This window comes from Danio rerio, chromosome 23 (assembly GCF_052040795.2).
Source record: "Danio rerio strain M-AB ecotype USA chromosome 23, GRCz13ab, whole genome shotgun sequence".
In the NCBI taxonomy this organism is placed as follows: Eukaryota; Metazoa; Chordata; class Actinopteri; order Cypriniformes; family Danionidae; genus Danio; species Danio rerio.
The window spans coordinates 49832843-49855436 of record NC_141043.1 but is presented as its reverse complement, the minus strand read 5'-3'; the positions used below and the strand labels follow the sequence as shown (position 1 = coordinate 49855436).

Genomic DNA, 22594 nt, shown 5'->3' with positions numbered 1-22594 from the left:
CACAGATTTACTGTTATTAAGAGTAATTGTCATAAATCAAATGGATCTAAAAGTCAGCATTTTGTACTACTGGTCTAATTGTAAATGTCTGTGTGTGTGTGCACATACTCTGATGAAGGGTTTCCAGGTCAGGTTGAGGTGTGTGAATGTATTCGGCACGCCGTGAGGGTTTTCCAGAGGCTTTTCCTCTTGTTTCTGTTTGATGTCTGTGAGGGAATGAACCATGACTCGAGGAGCCCGAAGATCCCAGAATAACACACAGCTGGAATACACACACACGACACACAGCTGGAATACACACATGACACACTGCTGGAATAAACACACACAACAGTGAAGAAGAATAGAGTATGTGATATAAACACAGCTGCTGGATCACTTACGGATCAGTTACTGATTACAAATGGCATGTCAAATTTTGTAGTCAGTGAAGTAATCTGCTAGATTGCACATTATTATAATCAGAGTACTTTTGGATTACATTTAGATTACTTTTATGGCAATGCAATCTGACTTTTTTCGGTTACATTTAGATTACTTTATGAAGGTGTAATCTGACTTCTTTTCAGTTACATCTAGATTACTTTATGAAGGTTTAATCTGACTGCTTTTCGGTTACATTTAGATTACTTTATGAAGGTTTAATCTGCCTGCTTTTCGGTTACATTTAGATTACTTTATGAAGGTTTAATCTGCCTGCTTTTCGGTTACATTTAGATTACTTTATGAAGGTTTAATCTGACTGCTTTTCGGTTACATTTAGATTACTTTATGAAGGTGTATTCTGCCTGCTTTTCGGTTACATTTAGATTACTTTATGAAGGTGTAATCTGACTGCTTTTCGGTTACATTTAGATTACTTTATAAAGGTGTATTCTGCCTGCTTTTCGGTTACATTTAGATTACTTTATAAAGGTGTATTCTGCCTGCTTTTCGGTTACATTTAGATTACTTTATGAAGGTTTAATCTGACTGCTTTTCGGTTACATTTAGATTACTTTATGAAGGTGTATTCTGCCTGCTTTTCGGTTACATTTAGATTACTTTATGAAGGTGTATTCTGCCTGCTTTTCGGTTACATTTAGATTACTTTATGAAGGTGTATTCTGCCTGCTTTTCGGTTACATTTAGATTACTTTATGAAGGTTTAATCTGACTTCTTTTCGGTTACATTTAGATTACTTTATGAAGGTTTAATCTGACTTCTTTTCGGTTACATTTAGATTACTTTATGAAGGTGTAATATTCCTGCTTTTGGGTAACTTTTAGATAATTTTTTATGGCAAATCAAATGATCTACTTTTAGATTACATTTAGATTACATTTATGGCAAAGCAATCTGACTTCTTTTGTGTTACATTTAGATTACTTTCTGAAAGTGTAATCTGAATACTTTTGGATTACATTTATTTTACTTTTGTAATTTATTCTTTTCAAAAGTATCTGATTAAATAATTCAGATTGCATATGTAATCCATCACTATGCAGCTCTGGATATAAACATAAACAGTATAAACATAACAATCTTAAATGACCGCACCAGTCAGGAGCACACGTGACCAGCTGAACTGATGTCCGGCTCTGATTCTCCACTGGAGTCCCTAATTTGTTGACCTGGGGAATAAAATAATCAACAGAAGTACTTTGTATATGTTTAATTAAGTATGAAAAGCTTAAAGGTGCAATACTCTATATATATTTGTGTATTTAACGACCTCAAAGGTTTCCGGCAGCCACTGGATATCTGTGATTGGGGCTTTGTGTCCGTTCTCTATTCCAGATACAGCACAGTAGCGGACCACTGGAGTCGCATCGCTTTTGCCCTTCAATAACACACACACACACACACACACACACACACACACACACACACACACACACACACACACACACACACACACACACACACACCTCAACTTGCAAACCTCAAACGAGTACACGCTATAAAAAATATACAATACTGAGCAGTTTTCTGTATTTTGTCATTCATGATTTTTGTGCTGTCAAATAATTAATTTTAAATGTATATTTAAAAAATAAATCACTTTTTCAAAGTTTTTTTTCAACATCAATCGGTGGAGAAAAGATCTAGTTTCTATAATGCAATGCAAAGTGGAAAAAAGTACTCAAACGATTAATTACGATTAATTGCATCCAAAATAAAAGTTAATATTTACAAAATATATTTGTGTGTATATAAATATATGCATGGCTGTATTGTGCACAATATAAATAATGTCAAATATAAATATACATGTAAATATGTTTCTTTTGTATATTTCTGTATTTTATGTTCACAGTAAATTAACAAAATTTTAACAGATATTATTTACCGTGCAGAAGTGCTTCTGAAAATACATTTAATGCAATTATGTCTGTGTATGATGGTGTGTCAGAACAGGATTAATTTTGACTCCTTTAATACAGAATTAGGTTTTAACACTAATTCACTCTTAGCTTTGTCAAGATATTAAAAGTTCATCACAAGTAGTTGTAATCAGCAATTTTCAGTAATATATCAAAGATGCATAAAACAACTCAAAATGTTGCACACAAAATGAAGAAGACCATAACATAAAACCATAAACATACAAACAATGAAACAGATCTATGAAAATATCTGGCAATATCAAACTATGGTATTTTCACATACACTATATTATACCATTACTTCTATTTTACTTCCACACGCTGTACGATAAACTGTTACTTTAAAAATGATCTAACAAAAGCACATGAGGGCGGCGTGGTGGCTCAGTGGTGTTGCACTGTGGCCTCACAGCAAGAAAGCCACTGGTTCGAATCCCGGCTGGGTCAGTTGGTGTTTCTGTGTGGAGTTTGCATGTTCTCCCCGTGTTGGTGTGGGTTTCCTCCGGGTGCTCCGGTTTCCCCCACAGTCCAAACACATGCGCTATAGGGGAACTGATCAACTACACTGACCGTAGTGTATGAGTGTGTATGGGTGTTTCCTAGTATTAAATTGCAGCCTGATAGGCATCTGCTGTGTAATCCATATGCCAGAATAGTTGGTGGTTCATTCCGCTGTGGTGACCCCTGATGGATAAAAGGACTAAGTCGGAGGTAAATTAATGAATGAAAGAATGAAAAGCAGATGAATCCCGCACTCTGCTGCAGCTTGAGGAGTCAGTGTTTTAAATGAAGGCGACAGATGTTTCATGTAGACGCAGTAAACTCACACACACTCTTAATAACCGCAGGGTTAATCTTCTGTGAGTGTGTTCATATAGGTTATCAGCTGATTAAATGCGTGGTTAATGTACACACACACACACACACACACACACACACACACACACACACACACACACACACACACAGCAGTTCTGTGTAACTCACTAGTTTGTTTAGGATGTTTTTGCCGCCGCTCCGTGTGTCCTGCAGTCGATCCACATGTGCTGAAATATCCCATAATACTACCTGTAAACACAACACTCCTTCATCAACAAGCTGCATATAGTACATGTATATATGTGTTACAGTACTTATGTGCAGTTCATTTAAAGTAAACCAGCCAAACTTTACACTTTTATAAAAGTCTATATGCTGACTACAGCAACAGGAAGAGGAAAGAGTGAAAGGTAGATGAAACAAAAAGAAAAGAAAGAGGAAAAGGAAAGGAAGAGGAAATTAAAAAAAGGAAAGGAAAAGTAAATGGAAAAGAAAAAATAGAAAGGAAAGGAAAGAAAAAAGGAAAGTAAATGGAAATGAAAAAGAAGAGAAGAGATGTAAGGAAAGGAAGATGAAGAGGAAAAGGAAGAAAAAAAGGAAAGAAAAGAAACGGAAAGGAAGAGGAAAGGAAGATGAAAAGAAAACAGGAAAAGGAAAAGAACATTTAAGAAAGAGGAAAAGAAAGAAAAAGGAAAAGAAAATGAAGAGGAAAAGAAGGGAAAGGAAGAGGAAAAGGGCGATGCAGTGGCACAGTAGGTAGTGCTGTCACCTCACAGCAAGAAGGTCTCTGGTTCGAACCTCGGCTGGGTCAGTTGGTGTTTCTGTGTGGAGTTTGCATGTTCTCCCCGTGTTGGCGTGGGTTTCCTCCGGGTGCTCTGGTTTCCCCCACAGTCCAAACACATGCGCTATAGGGGAACTGATCAACTACACTGGCCGTAGTGTATGAGTGTGCGTGTGAAAGAGTGTGTATGGGTGTTTCCCAGTGATGGGTTACGGCTGGAAGGGCATTCACGGCGTAAAACATGCTGGATAAGTTGGTGGTTCATTCTGCTGTGGCAACCCCGGACTAATAAAGGGACTAAGCTGAAAAGAAAATGATTAAATGAGAAAGAGGAAAAGAAAAAAAAGAAGAGGAAATAAAAGGAAAGGAAGAGGAAAAGAAAAAGAAAAAGGGAAAGAAAAGGAAGGTGAAAGAAAAGGAAAGGAAGATGAAAAGAAAGGGAAAGGAAAGGAAGAGGACAAGAAAAGAAAAGAAAAACAGAAAGGAGGTTTGAAAATAGTGAAAAGGAAAAGGAAAAAAGAAAGGAAAGTAAAGGAAGATGAAAAGGAAGATCAAGAAGAAAAGAAAAAGGTGAAGAAAATTAAAGGAAGAGAAAAAAAGAAAAGAAGAGGAAAAGGAAACCGGGTTTAAATTAAAATAAGTAAAGGAAGAACAAAAGAAAGGAAGAAGAAATGGGAAAAGGAAAGAAAGAGGACAAGACATTTGAATAGGAAAAGAAAAGAAAGAAAAAGAAAAGAAAAGGAAGAGGAAGAGGAAAAGAAAAAAAGCAGGAGGAAAATCGTGGAAAGGAAATGGAAAAGAAATGAATGGAAAGGAAGAGGAAATTGAAAGTAAAGAATGGAAAGGAAAATAATGTGAAAGGAAAGAAAAAGAAGATTTGGAAAGAGGGATAAGAGATAGAGAAAAGCAAGAGGTAAAGAAGTAGAATGGCAAATAAAATAAAAAGTAAAAAAAGAACTGAAAGAAAAAGGAAAAGGAAAGGAGATGAAGGTAAAGGTGAGTCGAGTTGTGTGTGCAGTTTTCCTCCACCTGTCCATTCATGCAGCCGCCGGCGATGATGTTGTGATCAGACGGAGAAAACTGAAAACACAGAACATCATCTGGACACTCCAGCTGCAGCTGCAACACACACACACACATAATCAAACACACACATCACACAACACAAATGATCAAAAACACACACACACATCATGCAACACACACAGCAAACATGATCACACAGTCAAACACATATACACACACACACAGAATCAAAGCTGGATCAAACACTCACATACACACATGATCAAACAAACACTCACACACACACATCATGCGACACACACACACACACACACACACACACTGATGTGGAGCACCTGTGGGTTGATGGGGTCAGAGAAGCTCCAGAACAGGATGTGTGAGGGGTTGAGCAGGAGTTTAGTGGAGCTGTCGATGCGCTCCTCCAGAGACAGTCTCTCCATCATGGACACCACAATCACTCCTGCAGCACGATCACAACATCAGCCCAAATATCTGTACCATTCAGCTCTACGGCTAGTTTCTTTATGCTACATATTTTGTTTTGATTTCCTTTTAGTATTTAATTTTGTTTAAAAACTTCTTGTTTTATTTTTGTAATACACGTATTTTATTTTCTCATATAGTTTATCTTCCAGTATAGCTACTCTGTTTACTCTATGCACACTTTATTTATCATTGTTATTTTATTTACACAGAGGCTATTATTTTATCATTTAATCTGTTTTATTTTATTCTTGCGCTAGATTTTTATTCATATTTCAGTTTGGCTATTTTATTTATTCACGTCATTATTTGTTGGTATTATCTTCTGTGTTCACTTCTTGTAAAGCAGTGTTTGGCTCTGACCGCTGATGGAGGGATGCCACTGCACATGGCTGATGGTTTTCTCTTTGCTGAAGTGCAGGTCCATGAAGGACTGATACTCCTTCAGCTGAGTCTCTGTTTTCCCCATCAGTGAAGCGTCGTCCTCACACAGCGCCGTCCAGTCGTCACAAAACACGTCTGCGATCAGATTCTGCTGCAGGTAGATCTCAAACCTACACACACAGTCAGAGAGCTGAAGCTGAGACTGTAGAGCACACGTCAAACAATACTACAGTCATTTACTGTAAATACCCTAGTGTTTCTCAACCATACTACAGTAAAGTACTTGAATCAATCTGTTGTGGTGATACTATAGTTGCTATGGTAACACAACAACTTTAGTAGTTAATCTGCTGTGGTGATTCTATAGTTGCTATGGTAACGCAACAACAATAATAGCTAATCTATTGTGATGATACTATTGTTGTTATGGTAACGCAACAACTATAGTAACTAATCTGTTGTGGTGATTCTAAAGTTGTTATGGTAAAGCAACAACTATGCTATCTGATCTGTTGTGGCTATTCTACAGTTGCTATGGTAACGCAACAACTATAGTAGCTAATCTGTTGTGGTGATTCTACAGTTGCTATGGTAACACAACAACTATAATAGCTAATCTGTTGTGGTGATTCTACAGTTGCTATGGTAACGGAACAACTACAGTAGCTAATCTGTTGTGGTGATTCTACAGTTGCTATGGTAACACAACAACTGTAGTAATAATCAAATGTCTCGATATATTTTATATTACTAAAGTTATATTACAATGCTCCAATATCTAACAGCACAGTGCTGTGTAGTATAATGAAAGTATACCACAGTATTTATTACAATTGATCTGTTCAATAAAGGTAACACCAGTATACTGCATCACTCATTAACATAGAGTTGTAGATATTATAATATATACACTATTACACACTTTACTATAGTATAACTCAAAACACCACAGTATTCAGTATGAGTGACTGTAGTAATGTCCATCTCCTGACCTCCTGGCCACAGACGTGATGAAGTTCTTCAGGTTTTCTGACTGCAGCTGATGCTGTTTCTCCTCTGAGCTGAACTCTCGCGGCTCGTACTGACTCCACATGTTCTTCGGCTTCTTCCTGAAACACACACACATCTCTCAGGGCATCATGGGATATACAGCTGGACACGTTAAGAGCACTCCTGGCAAATATTCATCATCTTTCAAATATTTTCAGCAAGTGATGTTCAACATTTTCAACAATTGTGTACCAGAGTGTTGGTGTGCAGGTGTGTGTGTATGTGTGTGTACCGGAGTGTCTGTGTGCAGGTGTGTGTGTGTGTATGTGTGTGTACCAGAGTGTCTGTGTGCAGGTGTGTGTGTTGTCTCTGCAGGTCTGTGTGCTGCTGTCTCTCTCCATCCGTGTGATGCTGAAGCTCTTGTCCTCATATGATGAACACTCCACCAGCTCCTCCTTCCAGTCCAGAGCGTTACGGTCAGAGAAGCGCACACGAGCCCCAGAGCGCCGCCCCAGAGGACACACACTATACCTGAGCTGACGCACACAGATGACAGAACTGAAAACAGCTGATGGAGTATACACTAACCTGCGCATTATTCAGACACTGGATGGAGACAGTCAGAAACAGCTGATGGAGTATACACTAACCTGTGCAATATTCAGACACTAGATGGCGCCACTCAGTCAAAAACAGCAGAGTTACCAGAAACGCATATAAACATGGAGGTGAAGGAAATACCCGGATGAGCCTGTGTTAGTAGTTTCAGCAGATGTTATCTTATTACATGGCTGTCTGCAATCCTGGATTCTGATTGGTCAGTCGTGACATTCTAAGGTCAACACAGACTCCTTCGGGAACTGAGACTCACCCTCAGTGAATATGTATATCTGGAATGATCATTATTGTGAATGTGAGTATCCCATGATGCATCTGTCTTACTCTGGGTCTGGACTCTGAGAGCGACTGGTCCTGGATCTCCTGTTCACTGCCCAGAGACACCCACGGCTGAGGCTCTGGAGTCTTCATCATCATCTCCTCCTCTTCCTCCTGCTGTTCTTCATCCTCCATCTGCTCATCAGCTCCCTCTGCTGGAGGCTGGAGACACAGACATACAGGACATCTATTATTCTGTACAGTCATCACTCTTTCCATCTACTCATCAATCCGGCAGTACATCCATCAATCAATCCATCAGTCCATCTAACATTAATCCAGCGGTCTATCTTTCCATCCATCCACTGTTCCATCAATTATTCCATTCATCGTTCTATCCATTAATCCATCCATCTCCTATTTATCCATTTACTTATTCATCCATCCATCCATCCATCCATCCACTATGCCATCAGTTGTTTTATTTATCCATTCATCATTGTTTCCCCATTCACTGTTCCATCAATCATTCAATCCATCATTCTATCCCTTCATCCATCCTGTATTTCTCCATATTCTTATCCATCCATCCATCCATCCATCCATCCATCCATCCATCCATCCATCCATCTATCTATCTATCTATCTATCCATTTTTCCATTGTTCACCAATCAATTGTTCCCTCTATCGTTCTAACATCCACTTTCCCATCCATTCTTCCATTCACCATTCTGTCCTTTCATCCATCCGTCCTCTATCCACCTTCTCATTCAACCATCCATCCATCCATCCATCATCCATCCACTGTTCTATCAGTTGTTCTGTCTATCTATCCATCCATCCATCCATCCATCCATCCATCTCTCCATTGTTCACCCATCCACTGTTCCATCAATCACTCAGTCCATCATTCTATCTATCCTCTATTTATCCACTTTCTTATTCATTCATCCATCCATCCATCCATCCACTTTTCAATCAATTGTTCTGTCTATCCATTCATCCATCATTTTTCCATCCGTCCATCCATCCACTGTTTCATCTGTTGTTCTATGCATCCATCTATTCATCTATCCATCCATCCATCCATCCACCCATCCATTCATCCATCCACCCATCCATCCTGTATACCATCAGATGTTCTAGCATCCATCCATCTACCCATCCATCTATCCATCCATCCGTCCATCCATCCATCTACCCATCCATCCATCCATCCATCCATCCATCCATCCATCCATCCATCCATCCATCCATCCATCCATCCATCCATCCATCCATCCATCCATCTATCTATCTATCTATCTATCTATCTATCTATCTATCTATCTATCTATCTATCTATCTATCTATCTATCTATCTATCTATCTATCTATCTATCTATCCATTTTTCCATTGTTCACCAATCAATTGTTCCCTCTATCGTTCTAACATCCACTTTCCCATCTATTCTTCCATTCACCATTCTGTCCTTTCATCCATCCGTCCTCTATCCACCTTCTCATTCAACCATCCATCCATCCATCATCCATCCACTGTTCTATCAGTTGTTCTGTCTATCCATCCATCCATCCATCCATCCATCTCTCCATTGTTCACCCATCCACTGTTTCATCAATCACTCAGTCCATCATTCTATCTATCCTCTATTTATCCACTTTCTTATTCATTCATCCATCCATTCATCCACTTTTCAATCAGTTGTTCTGTCTATCCATTCATCCATCATTTTTCCATCCGTCCATCCATCCACTGTTTCAACTGTTGTTCTATGCATCCATCTATTCATCCATCCACCCATCCATCCATCCATCCATCCATCCATCCATCCATCCATCCATCCATTCATCCTGTATTCCATCAGATGTTCTAGCATCCATCCATCCATCCATCCATCCATTCATCTACCCATCCATCTATCCATCCATCCGTCCATCCAGCTATCTACCCATCCATCCATCTATTTATCTTTCTATTGTTCATCCATCCACTGTCCCATCCTTTATTCCATTCATCATTCTTTCCATTCATCCATCCACCCTCTATTTATCATATATCATCCATCCATCCACTGTTGTATATGTTGTTCAATGCATCCATCCTTCCACCCATCCATCTATCTATCTATCCATCCATTCATTCATTCATTCATCCATCCATCCATCCTGTATTCCATCAGTTGTTCTAGCATCCATCCATCCATCCATCCATCCATCTACCCATCCATCCATTCATTTATCTTTCTATTGTTCATCCATCCACTGTCCCATCCTTTATTCCATTCATCATTCTATCCATCCGCCCTCTATTTATCATATCTCTATTTATCATATATCATCCATCCATCCACTGTTCCATCAGTTGTTCTATCCATCCATCCATCCACCCATCCATCCATCCATCTCTTCACTGTTCACCAATCCACTGTTCCATCAATCATTCAATACATCATTCTATCAATTCATCCATCCATCCATCACCCATTTAATCCAACATTCTATCCATCTATCCATCCATTCACTCATCCATCCCTCCATCTCTCCATTGTTCCTCCACCCAGTGCTTCAGGTCTGCAGCGTGTCTTCACCTTCAGTATGCTCTCCTTGGCCTGGACTGTGAGCACCAGGTAGAAGCTCTGACCGTAGGTGAAGTCTCTGTCAAACACCAGCAGGAGCTCATCTTCAGGATAATCCTGCACAACACAACACAACACAACACAACACAAACACAACACAATAAATCACAACACAACACATAATGCATCTCTGCAGTCTCTAAAGTGTGTGTGTGTGTGTGTGTGTGTGTGTGTGTGTGTGTGTGTGTGTGTGTGTGTGTGTGTGTGTTTGAGCTGAAAATAGCACACAGATAATGTTCTCTAACTTAGGCTTTCATTTTTGGTGACTGTCTCTTTAAATTCAAATAAGGTATCATCATCTCATTTGAATTTAAATGCGTCACTATAGTGACAGATTCAGCTTTTGATAGATCACAAATGCGATTTTATTTTATCATTCAGCCCTAGTGTGTGTGGGTGTGTGTGTGTGTGTTCAGTTTATGTTCAGTGTGTGAATCTGACCAGCACAGCCTGTTTTACAGGGCTGAAGTCACACACTGCTGCTCTGTTTCTCAGGTCCTGAATAATGTCTTGTTTTTTCAGCAGTTTGTGTGGATTTTCTGCCGTGACGTCCTCATCTGCCCGACAGCCGAACAGCTCCTGCGAGACCGAGGTCAGGACCAGTGGGAAGATGTATTCGGGATGACCTGTGAGACGGTATATATTATAATCAATTAGTTTTGGTGTAAAATTGGCTCTACAGTGCAAAAGATAATAATCTTTCTGTGTATTTTTATATTTTTAACTCTTATGAAAGAGTTTATTTTTCATGTGTCCATGTGAAATCAAATATGTAAATGTTTATTTTGTTAGTTATTCTTGACGTGAAGTTAATCCACTGAAAAAAGATGTTACTTTTGTCAATCTTTAGTCTGAGCATCTGCTTCTGCGTTTGGATGAGATGCTTCACTAATGATGTCAGTTTGACGCTCCACCCATTATATGATTAGCCACACCCACCTTACTATTAGTTTGCTATGAGGTAATGATATTTAAACAGACAGCCCCGCCCTCGACTCAGATTCAGTTGGAAATACATCAACCTACTGGAATAAAGGTCTCAGCAACCTCCAGTTCATGTTGACTTTAAGTAATGGGAAAGTATATATTTAAGTATTCTTGATGTCTTTAGTATACTAGCATCTGTATGTGTCATATACTTATGAGTGAATTACTTGAATAGAATTTAGTATATAAAATAAACTTTTAAGTGTACTATAAAGGGGGTCACACACCTGATGTGAAGTGCTACATTATGCCACACCTTTTAGAATTGTAAACAATTAACATACTATCCATCCTAAATAGTAGTCGAAAATAATTTAGTGTGTCCCAAACTGTAGTATGTTGAAAAGAGTATGCCAAAGGTTCCTGGATGCTCTACTATTCCTATAAGCGTCTGCACTTGAACCACTAATGTTACCCACAAAACATTGATGTGAATTCAATTAGAACTACAAACTTAAAAAGTGTAAACAAACTACAAACATGGCTGACATGAGAGACCAACTGTGAAGTCGAGAGGCTTCGGTAAAGATGTTTGAATGACCAGCCCACTGGAGAATATTTAAATAATGTTTTCTGCGTTATATTTCATCTGCATCAACAATGTGAACTTCTATAATGTTTGGTAATTAACTGAAGTGTGCGAATTGTTACACAGAAGCTGTTTTCAATCTGGTCTGTGATCCACATAAATGTAATAGTAGTAAACTTTAAGTGCACAAATAGTCCACAGTTAAGTATACTAGTAGATTACTTTTCTAATACTTGTAGAAAATAATTAATTTGCCTTCCCAAAAAGAAGTTTACTTTGTTCATTTACTGAAGTATACATAAGTAAAGCTATATTTAAGTGTACTTTATGAGGTAAGTATACTAACATTTAAAGTATACATTAAGTAAAGCTAAAGTATATATTTGAGTGTACTTCATGCATTAAGTATACTACTAACATATATGGACTAGCAGTATACCTTTATGTGGACTACTTGAATACTGATTGGGACTAAATTGATACACTTTTTTAAACAAGTATACTTTTAAGTGTACAATAACAGTAGTTAACTTAATAAAATTACACACCTTGTCCAAGGTTAGGTTTAGTGTAGTAATAGTTTACATTTCTAATACTTGTAGTAAATAATTAATTTGCCCTTACGAAAAGAAGCATACTTTGTTTATTTACTTAAGTATACATAAGTATATATTTAAGTATACTGCATGCAAGTATACTAAAATCTATGTAAAAGCAGTATACTTGTAAGTGTACTTCTTGAATACTTAGTACTGAATTGATAAACATATACTTAAACTATAAAGTATACTTTTAAGTGTACAATAACAGTAGTACACTTAATAAAAATGCACAGTTGAGTTTAGTATACTAATAGTTTACTTTTCTAATACTTGTAGTAAATAATTAACTTGCCTTTACGAAAAGAAGTATACTTTAACAGTCACAGTACTACTTGAATACTGATTGGGACTAAATTGATACACTTTTTAAAATAAGTATACTTTTAAGTGTACAATAACAGTAGTACACTTAATAAAAATGCACAGTTGAGTTTAGTATACTAATAGTTTACTTTTCTAATACTTGTAGAAAATAATTAATTTGCCCTTACGAAAAGAAGTTTACTTTGTCCATTTATTGAAGTATACATAAGTAAAGCTATATTTAAGTGTACTTTATGCAGTAAGTATACTAACATTTATGCACTAACAGTCGCAGTACTACTTGAATACTGATTGGGACTAAATCGATACACTTTTTTTTAAACAAGTATACTTTTAAGTGTACAATGACAGTACTAAACTTCATTTAAAAAATACACACCCTGTCCACAGTTTAGTATAGTTTACTTTTCTAATGTGGTGAATAATAAAATTGCCCTTATGAAAAAAGTATACTTGGTTCATTTATTGAAGTATATATTTAAGCATACTTCATGCAACAAGTATACTAAAATCTATGTACAGGCAGTATATTTGTAGGTGTACTACTTGAATACCTGGGACTAAGTTGATAAACAGATACTTAAACTATAAAGTATACTTTTAAGTGTACAATAACAGTAGTGAACATAATAAAAAATACACACATTGTCCACAGTTGAGTTTAGTATACTAGTAGTTTACTTTTCTAATACTTGTAGTAAAAAATTTGCCTTTATAAAAAGAACTATACTTTGTTAATTTACTGAAGTATACATGAGTAAAGCTATATTTAAATATATGTCATGCAGTAAGTATACTAACATTTATGCACTAACAGTCGCAGTACTACTTGAATACTGATCGGGACTAATCTGATGCACTATTTTAAATAAGTATACTTTTAAGTGTACAATATCAATAGTAGTGGACACCTTGTCCACAATTAAGTTGAGTATAATAATAATTTACTTTTGTACCACAAATAATCAACAAAATACGCTCATTTTATTTCATTCATTGACTTTGTTTCTGTTCTCCAATATGGTCGACTGATGCATCACACACTATATATTAGGTTCCTGTACTGTGATAAACCTTTATTCAAGTCTAACAGGGCTTGTTGTTTATCACAGAGCTCTTCCTCTGGGTTTTCACAGGGCACTTGTGTTAGGCTAGTAGAGATTATGCCTTTAGATGAGCTATAAAACCATATTAGTTTCCACTGCCAGCGGCTGCTCCAGATTAAGTGAGCGCGTATCAGATGATGGCGGATATAACCTGCTCTGTGCTCAGAGATATGGGGATGATTATCAGGATGTTTGTCCTGGAACACTCTGAGCCTTGGAGAGAACAATATTATATTGATTTATATGTACAGTTGGGGCGGCTCAGTGGTTAGCACCGTGGCCTCACAGTAAGAAAGTCACTAGTTCGAGTCCCGGCTGGGTCAGTTGGTGTTTCTGTGTGGAGTTTGCATGTTCTCCCCGTGTTGGTGTGGGTTTCCTCCGGGTGCTCCGGTTTCCCCCACAGTCCAAACACATGCGCTATAGGGGAACTGATCAACTAACCTGACCGTATGTGTGTAAATGAGTGTGTATGGGTGTTTCCCAGTACTGGGTTGTGGCTGGAAGGGCATCCGCTGCATAAAACATATGTTGGATAAGTTGGCGGTTCATTCCGCTGTAGTGATGCCCTAATAAATGAGGGCTAAGTCTTTGTTCAGTTGAAGACAGAAATGTTCCCCAAGTGCTGTTTAGCAGAGCAAGGACATTTTTCACAGTATTTCTTAATATATTCTCATGTTATTCCTGTTATAGTTTTATTGTATTTTCTTGAATGTCTTGTTCATTTTAGTTTGACTGGAATAAAAGCAGTTTTTACATAAAAAAAATATTAGTCAGCATGCCATGATTTTGCCAAGTATGATCCTGAATTAACATCATTTAAAAATATATATATGATCCATACCTATTCTCTATCCGTAAACCCAACTATAACTGTAAATTATTCCCAAAATCAGAGGGGAATAAGAGTTGGATAACAATCATGTAGAAGTGCACAACCCTAACCATAAGTAGGCCTGCATGGTTTACCAGTATTATGGTAGTATCAATGATACTATGGCTCTAAAATACTGACAGTGCCACTGTAGTTTGTAAACGGTATCGTCATTAATGGTTTATCTATAACAGATCATGTTGCATGTGGAATAGTCACTAAAATGCTCACACGTTTGTGCAACAATAGACCGTTTTATTTGAATAGTCTGTGGAGCCCTCTGAGGTTGCTAAACTGTGTGGAATTCACACCTTTTATTTTAGTCTACTGCATGTTTTCTGATGCAGAAATCAGATCTGATGATTCAGTTCAGCACATCTGAATTGGTTCATTTCTGTTCATGTTAATATGATTCAGTAGCTACAACAACCATGATTATAATCTCCTAAAAAGAACGACTCACAAAGTGAAATTTGGAATTGCTTTGGATCGTAACCTGATAAGACTGAAAAACAATATATGATAAACCCAAAATAGCAACAGGAAACATTTTGGACAGGAGACATTGAAACAGTTTTGAGCACTTCATACAGCTTCATACATTTAGTTTGATCTAATTTGTATCTTTATTTTAATGTATTTTTGCTGGTCAGTTATCTACAAAATAAACAAAAATAATGAATACATTTTAGATCAACTGAGGTGCAAATAATCATTTTTGATTTAAGGGAATTATTAATAAATTCAAGTAGGCCAATTATAACATAACATATAGTATTTCTGACAATTTTCTTTATGAAAAAAATGCGCAGATTTCCACAGATTTTTTGCCAATCATCGAATCTATTTATTTACTTCTGTAAACTTATATTTACATACTTGTTAAATTAATTTCAGTAATAATATTGACTAATATGCAAATGTTCTTATGATTTATTTACAATACAGTCTGTAAAGTAATATGTTCTGGCTTTTAGCAGAGATACTATGAGACTTGCTTAGTTTACCAAATAAGTGGATCTAACTGGATTTGCATTGTAAACAATAAATAATTAAGTTATTTATTTAAATAATTAAGAAAAGAACATATAATTCTTTATTTTGTATATTAAGTTATTAGTTGCGATACTCCCAAAATCATTCTGCATAAATTCACTCATTCATTCATTTTCTTGTCGGATTAGTCTCTTTATTAATCAGGGGTCACCACCGCGGAATGAACTGCCAACTTATCCAGCAGGTTTTACCCAGCGGATGCCCTTCCAGCCACAACCCATCTCTGGGAAACATCCATACACATTCACACTCATACACTACGGACAATTCAGTCCTCCCAATTCCCCTATAGCGCATGTGTTTGGACTGTGGGGGAAACCGGAGCACCCGGAGGAAACCCACGCCAACACGGGGAGAACATGCAAACTCCACACAGAAACACCAACTGAGCCGAGGATCGAACCAGCGACCCAGCGATCTTCTTGCTGTGAGGCGACAGCACTACCTACTGCGCCACTGCTTCACTTCTGCATAAATTTTATTACAAAATAGCAAAAAATGTCTGCAGATTCTCTCTGGCCCTGGTTATGAGTTACAGTATCGCAATGCCACTTGGTATCGTGTTACTTCAGCTGGTATAGAATCGCAAGATTAATTAATGATAGTGCGACAACCCTAACCATAAGCATAACTGAACATAAACAGTAAACATATGCCTTAATTCTGATTGGCTGAATGGAGTGTTGATCCAGGAACACGTCTTACTTGATCAAATCAGGTTGGTGTTTAAAGTGCGCCTGAAATTAAAATGTCAATGTTTATGTTGCTAGCTTACTCTGTTAATCTTAAAGTGAACAAATAATCTGTGCAAGTTAATCCACTCAACACAATTCTTTGTTTTGGTAATCTTCAATGAAAGTCTGAACAATTGCTTCCATATATGGAGTGACTCCTTCTGTTGACATCAACCTGAGGGTTTCCATAGCAACTGCATATTAATACCCCCTCCTTTTAGTTTGGATTGAAGGAAGCCCCGCCCCCTACTCAATATTCAGTTCTAGCTAAAAGCACATCAACAAACTGAAATAAAAGTCTCTGCAGCTTCCCGTCCACACACACTTTAACTCTTTTAACTGTGTGAACCTAAAAGTGATAGTAATCGTCTTTCTGAGAATGCAACCTGGTAGATGCAGGACTATCAGAAAGCAGGTCTGGCTACGTGCAGTTTGAGTCTCGCTATCTTTAATCTGATCTTGAAGAATAGAAAAGGAGCGGATTCCTGCTGGAAAAACTCCAGACAGATCTAATCAGAGCTTTTTCTGCAGGTGGAGTCTGTCAATACCTGTAGGGATCTATGATTTTATCAGTCTATGGGGAATGCACAGTGTTTAGTGCACATTAAACTGAAGTTGCTGAGAGTTTTATTTAGGGCTGCTCAATATATTGCAAAATTATCATTATCATAAAAATAGTATACACAATATACATAATATGGCATTTGGTAGCAGTTGGTGCAGTGGTTAGCACTGTCGCCTCACAGCTTGAAAGTCGCTGGTTTGAGTCTCGGCTGTGTCAGTTGGTGTTTCTGTGTGGAGTTTGCATGTTCTCCCCGTGTTGGTGTGGGTTTCCTCCGAGTGCTCCGGGTTTCCCCCACAGTCCAAACACATGCACTATAGGGGAATTGAGTAGGCTAAATTGTACATAGTGTATGTGTGTGAATGAGAGTGTATGGGTGTTTCCCGGTGATGAGTTGCAGCTGGAAGGGCATCCACTGCATTCATTAATTCATTTTCTTGTCGGCTTAGTTCCTGGATTAATCTGGGGTCGGCACAGCGGAATGACCCAACCAACTATTCCAGCACATGTTTTACGCAGCGGATGCCCTTGCAGCCGCAACCCATCACTGGGAAACATCCATACACACTCATTCACACACACATTCTTACACTACGGACAATTTTAGCTTACCCAATTCACCTGTATCACATGTCTTTGGACTTGTGGGGGAAACCGGAGCACCCGGCGGAAACCCACGCCAACACAGGGAGAACATGCAAACTCCACACAGAAATCCCAACTGACCCAGCCAAGGTTCGAACCAGTGACATTCTTGCTATGAGGCGAAAGTGCTACCCACTGTGTCACCACGTTGCCTTGCATCCGCTGCATAAAACGTATACAATGTACTGTATAAGTTGGCGGTTCATTCCGCTGTGGCGACCCCAGATTAATAAAGGGGCTAAGCTGAAAAGAAAATGAACGAGTGAGTGAATGAATGAATGTTTATTTAAATTTAACCAACCAAATCGGAGGCCTCACTGTCTTCAGCCCCACCTCCCCAGTAGCTGCTGTTCTGCTATTGGGTGGAGTCGAGAGGAATATCTTCATATCAGGTTTTCACTCACTCACAGTGTTTAAAAAAGAGAGAATATTTGCACCTCGACACAATTTGTTTGTCTGAATTATAATAAATTAGATCTGAAGATCTGTTTATTTTAATATCATTAAATGCAGCCCTAGTTTTACTTCAGTGTGACCGCATAATTGAGACTGTAACTGAATATTTTGTTAATTTTATTTATTTACTAATTATTTATGTGCTCTGCAAACTGTTGGAGGGGTGTGGTTAAGCATATTTCGCCCAATCAGTCATCAGAGAAGGTCCCAGAGCAGAAGCAGATGGACAGATTTTGATTAAGGATTAAAAAACTTTTTTTCCATTGAATTAATTAAGCACGGATTCATTGTTCATCTTAAGACTAATAATGTGTGCTAGCAAAATAAGTACATGCATTTTGATTGAATGCAGACTTTAGAATGGGAGTAACTGCATAAGGCATCGTTAAACTTGACAAATTTTGCATGTATAAAATGTCTTATTATCGTACACTCAAACTCAAAGCCTCTACAGCACAACCGGTTCAACTTAAAGCAACTATAATGGAAATATATCACTGCTGTACTACAGAAATATTAGATATTTATACTTATAGAAGCTGCCAAAGTAATAATTATAATGACAATAATAAAATGTACAAAATAATGAAAAATAAGTGTATAAAAAACAATCACACGTTATTTTTCTTCAGATTTAATGTTAGCAGCAGCCCTAAATTCATTAATCAAATAATTAATACTTTCAATTATCTATGCATTGTGATTTATAAGCATTGTAGGCAATACTAAATTCCTTATCAATTAATGAAACTATTTTTCAGACAGTATTCAGAAATGCAAAAAAAAATTCAGCTTTAAAGATTATTATGATTAATTTTGAATAATTGATATATTTTAGGCAGCTTATATTTTCCTCTATATGCTTTCATTTAAGCAGCATTTAAAATAATGATTTATTTGATATCATTGTAAATTTATAAAAAAGAAATGTAAAGCTTTTTATCAGAGGATGGTTTATGTCTTCATTTTAAAATGATGTGCATGAATGCAGAATGAAATATCGCTATATTTTATATGCTTTATTATTTTACATTAATTACACACATTTGATTGCCAACATTTCAATTAACCATTAAAACAAAGTCCAAAAAAACAAAAACAAATCAAACGACAGATACTGACTGTTAAAACAACATGTAAAAACTAACTTTTCAGCATCATCTAAGAGTGTAAATTTGTTTAATTGATCACGGATATAATTATAAAACTGTCACAAATAAATGGCTTTCATCGAGATCGAGAACTTACATTGTAAATAGTATTAAATATAAAAAACTGGCAATTAAAATGCTATAAGAAGCTATAAACTCACCAGGTTCAGACGCAGCTGCTTCTTCTGGTTTGGGCAGATTATCTGCATTGCTTTTATCTGCAAAACAACATTAAGACATGCTTTCAATACCGAATAATTAATATTAAATCATGTTTATAGCTACATTTATCTGTTTCATGGGTGAAAATATTAATAATAGTAATTAGCAATGTTAAACATAACAAAACAAGATTGTTTTCTTGATTTGTACAGAATATGTACTGATACCTTTGGTCTTTTTTTTGTTGGCCTCTTTGCTCTTGGGTCTCTTTGAGCTCATGTCTGAAAGATAAGAGTCAGATTGTGGATTAAATAAGTATATTTATTAAAAGTGCATTAAATAACTTTTTCTAATAACACAATTTGAAGATCTATGTATAATATATGTGTATGTAATTTTAGAATTATACCCTCTCCTCCCATATATTTATTTATTTATATATTTATTTATTTATTTGTTCTTTTCTCGTTCTTGTTATGGAATGCATTTTAGTTGTAAAATAAATCTGCACATGCTGGTTCTTGTTAATAAAGCAACAAAGGAGTATAAATATGTGTATATGTGTTGGATAGCATATTATTATAGTACTTTTAAGTATACTGTATTTTGATTATCATCTCTTCTCTCTTGAGTCACATTTTGTGATGCACTGAATACTGATTTAGGGTAAAAAGTGAATATAAATAATTATTAATGTAAAAATGAGTTTTTGTTTATACAAGGGCGACATCTGGTGATTAGATGTGATATGACAAACAATTTAATCTAAAAGTTTTATGCAAAATGTCTAGCTTTATTGTTGTTATTTGCTTTTTCCTTTTTTAGATGACAATAAAAGCTTAATATTTAGGTTTGTGTGAAATATTAAACTTTTTGGTTTTTATTATAATCATTATTTTACATCTTTTCTTTTATACATGACACTGTTTAATCTCTAGTCTTTGTGACAAATGTATACATTATTATTATTATTATTATTATTATTATTATTATTATTATTATTATTATTATTATTATTATTTTAATCATTTATTTTCTTTTTTATATCTACTGTAGGTGTTTAAAAACTTTATTATTGCTATTATTTTACATATTTTCATTCTAATAACAAACAAATCACTTTCTAGGCTTTGTGACAAATCTATAACTTCATTTTTTATTATCAGACATTTATTTTCCTTTTTTATATGACAAACAGCTTAATCTGTGGGTTTTATGGGAAATCTACAGTCAGCGGCCACTTTATTAGGTACACCTGTCCAATAGCTCGTTAATGCAAATTTCTAATCAGCCAATCACATGGCAGCAGCTCACTGCATTTAGGCATGCAGACATGTTCAAGAAGATCTGCTGCAGTTCAGAGTGAGCATCAGAATGGGGAAGAAAGGGGATTTAAGAGACTCTGATCGTGGCATGGTTGTTGCTGCCAGACGGGCTGCTCTGAGTATTTCAGAAACTGCTGATCTACTGGGATTTTCACGCACAGCCATCTCTAGGGTTTACAGAGAATGCTCCGACAAAGAGGAAATATCCAGTGAGCGGCAGTTCTGTGGGTGCAAATGCCTTGTTGATGAGGCCAGAGGTCAGAGGAGAATGGCCAGACTGGTTCCAGCTGATAGAAAGGCAACAGTAACTCAAATAAGCACTCGTTACAACCGAGCTCTGCAGAAGAGCATCTCTGAACACACAACACGGCCAACCTTGAGGCGGATGGGCTACAGCAGCAGAAGAGCACACCGGGTGCCGCTCCTGTCAGCTAAGAACAGGAAACTGAGGCTACAATTCACACAGACTCACCAAAACTGGACAATAGAAGATTGGAGAAACGTTGCTGCTCTGATGAGTCTCCATTTCTGCTGACACATTCGGATGCTCGGCTCACAATTTGGCCTCAACAACATGAAAGCATGGATCATCCTGCCTTGTATCAGCGGTTCAGGCTGGTGGTGGTGGTGTAATGGTGTGGGGGAGATTTTCTTTGGGTCCATTAGTACCAATTGAGCATCAACGCCACAGCCTACCTGAGTATTGCTGCTGACCATGTCCATCCCTTTATGAGCACAGTGTCTCCATCTTCTGATGGCTACTTCCAGCAGGATAACGCAGCATGTCATAAAGCTCAATCATCTCAGACTGGTTTCTTGAACATGACGATGAGTTCACTGTACTCAAATGGCCTCCACAGTCACCAGAGCTCAGTCCAATAGAGCAGCTTTGGGATGTGGTGGAACGGGAGATTGGCATCATGGATGTGCAGCCGACAAATCTGCAGCAACTGTGTGATGCTATCATGACAATATGGAGCAAAATCTCTGAGGAATATTTCCAGCAGCTTGTTGAATCTACACCATGAAGGATTAAAGCAGTTCTGGAGGCAACTGGATCCAACAAGGTACTATTGAGCTGTACCTAATAAAGTGGCCGCTGAGTGTATAACTTTTATTTTTATAACAACATCAATAATTATAATTATACGTTTTCTTATCCTTTAATCTTAAGACATGTTTAAAGTGTTTAGAAATCAATCTAAAGCTCTCCACAATCCTGATTTGAAGTTTAAAGTTTATTTTTAAGTTAGCTAAAAGTCCTAATCGTTAAACTGTACTAAATTACACTGATGGTTTAATACCACTACATGATTATAGTGTTATTTTACCACTGTGTGTCGAAATATACTGTATTAAAAAGCCCAAACATCACTTTGTACATTCACTTTACAGATAAAACACTGTCACGGATATAAAACCACACATAATTAACCATATAAGTTACAACAGTTTTAGATGTAACGTTATCCACAATGATCTCAGTATAATTCCTAACCCTTACCTTTCATTGTAGAGCTTTGTGTAGGTATAATCTATTAAAAACATCAACTAATAACTAAATAAAAACGTCTGAGCAATGTTTACACACATCAGCTTCCGGCATCACAGCCGGTTGCCATTGGTTTTAGAGGCGGAGATTCGTGTGACTGACAGATTGCACGCCCAATTGTAGCGTTGTTCAGCTGAAGCACCGCCCCCCACACCTGCTGACTGAC

The 22594-nt window shown here is 37.0% G+C and overlaps 1 protein-coding gene and 1 long non-coding RNA gene across 5 annotated transcripts in view; one reads left to right on the top strand and one right to left on the bottom strand.

Annotated features, from left to right (window-relative positions):
- Positions 1-22521, bottom strand: part of dnai3 (dynein axonemal intermediate chain 3) — a 36876-nt gene extending 14355 nt beyond the window's left edge. For 2 of the 4 annotated variants that reach the window (XM_087304978.1, XM_087304980.1), the window contains exons 1-15: positions 22381-22519; positions 19779-19832; positions 19551-19607; positions 10808-10992; positions 10319-10423; positions 7796-7951; positions 7190-7389; positions 6856-6972; positions 5843-6033; positions 5332-5456; positions 5000-5089; positions 3358-3438; positions 1716-1823; positions 1541-1614; positions 109-262 (exon numbers count right to left, since the gene is read on the bottom strand). In XM_087304978.1, the coding sequence (XP_087161104.1) occupies positions 109-262; positions 1541-1614; positions 1716-1823; positions 3358-3438; positions 5000-5089; positions 5332-5456; positions 5843-6033; positions 6856-6972; positions 7190-7389; positions 7796-7951; positions 10319-10423; positions 10808-10992; positions 19551-19607; positions 19779-19832; positions 22381-22387 (1704 nt within the window). In that variant the 5' untranslated portion in view covers positions 22388-22519. 4 annotated transcript variants of the gene reach the window in all.
- Positions 2905-4953, top strand: LOC147838304 (uncharacterized). The gene is made up of 3 exons (XR_015524195.1): positions 2905-3746; positions 3822-4059; positions 4101-4953. It is a non-coding gene; the product is annotated as an uncharacterized LOC147838304 (long non-coding RNA).
- Positions 22522-22594: the final 73 nt, after the last annotated feature.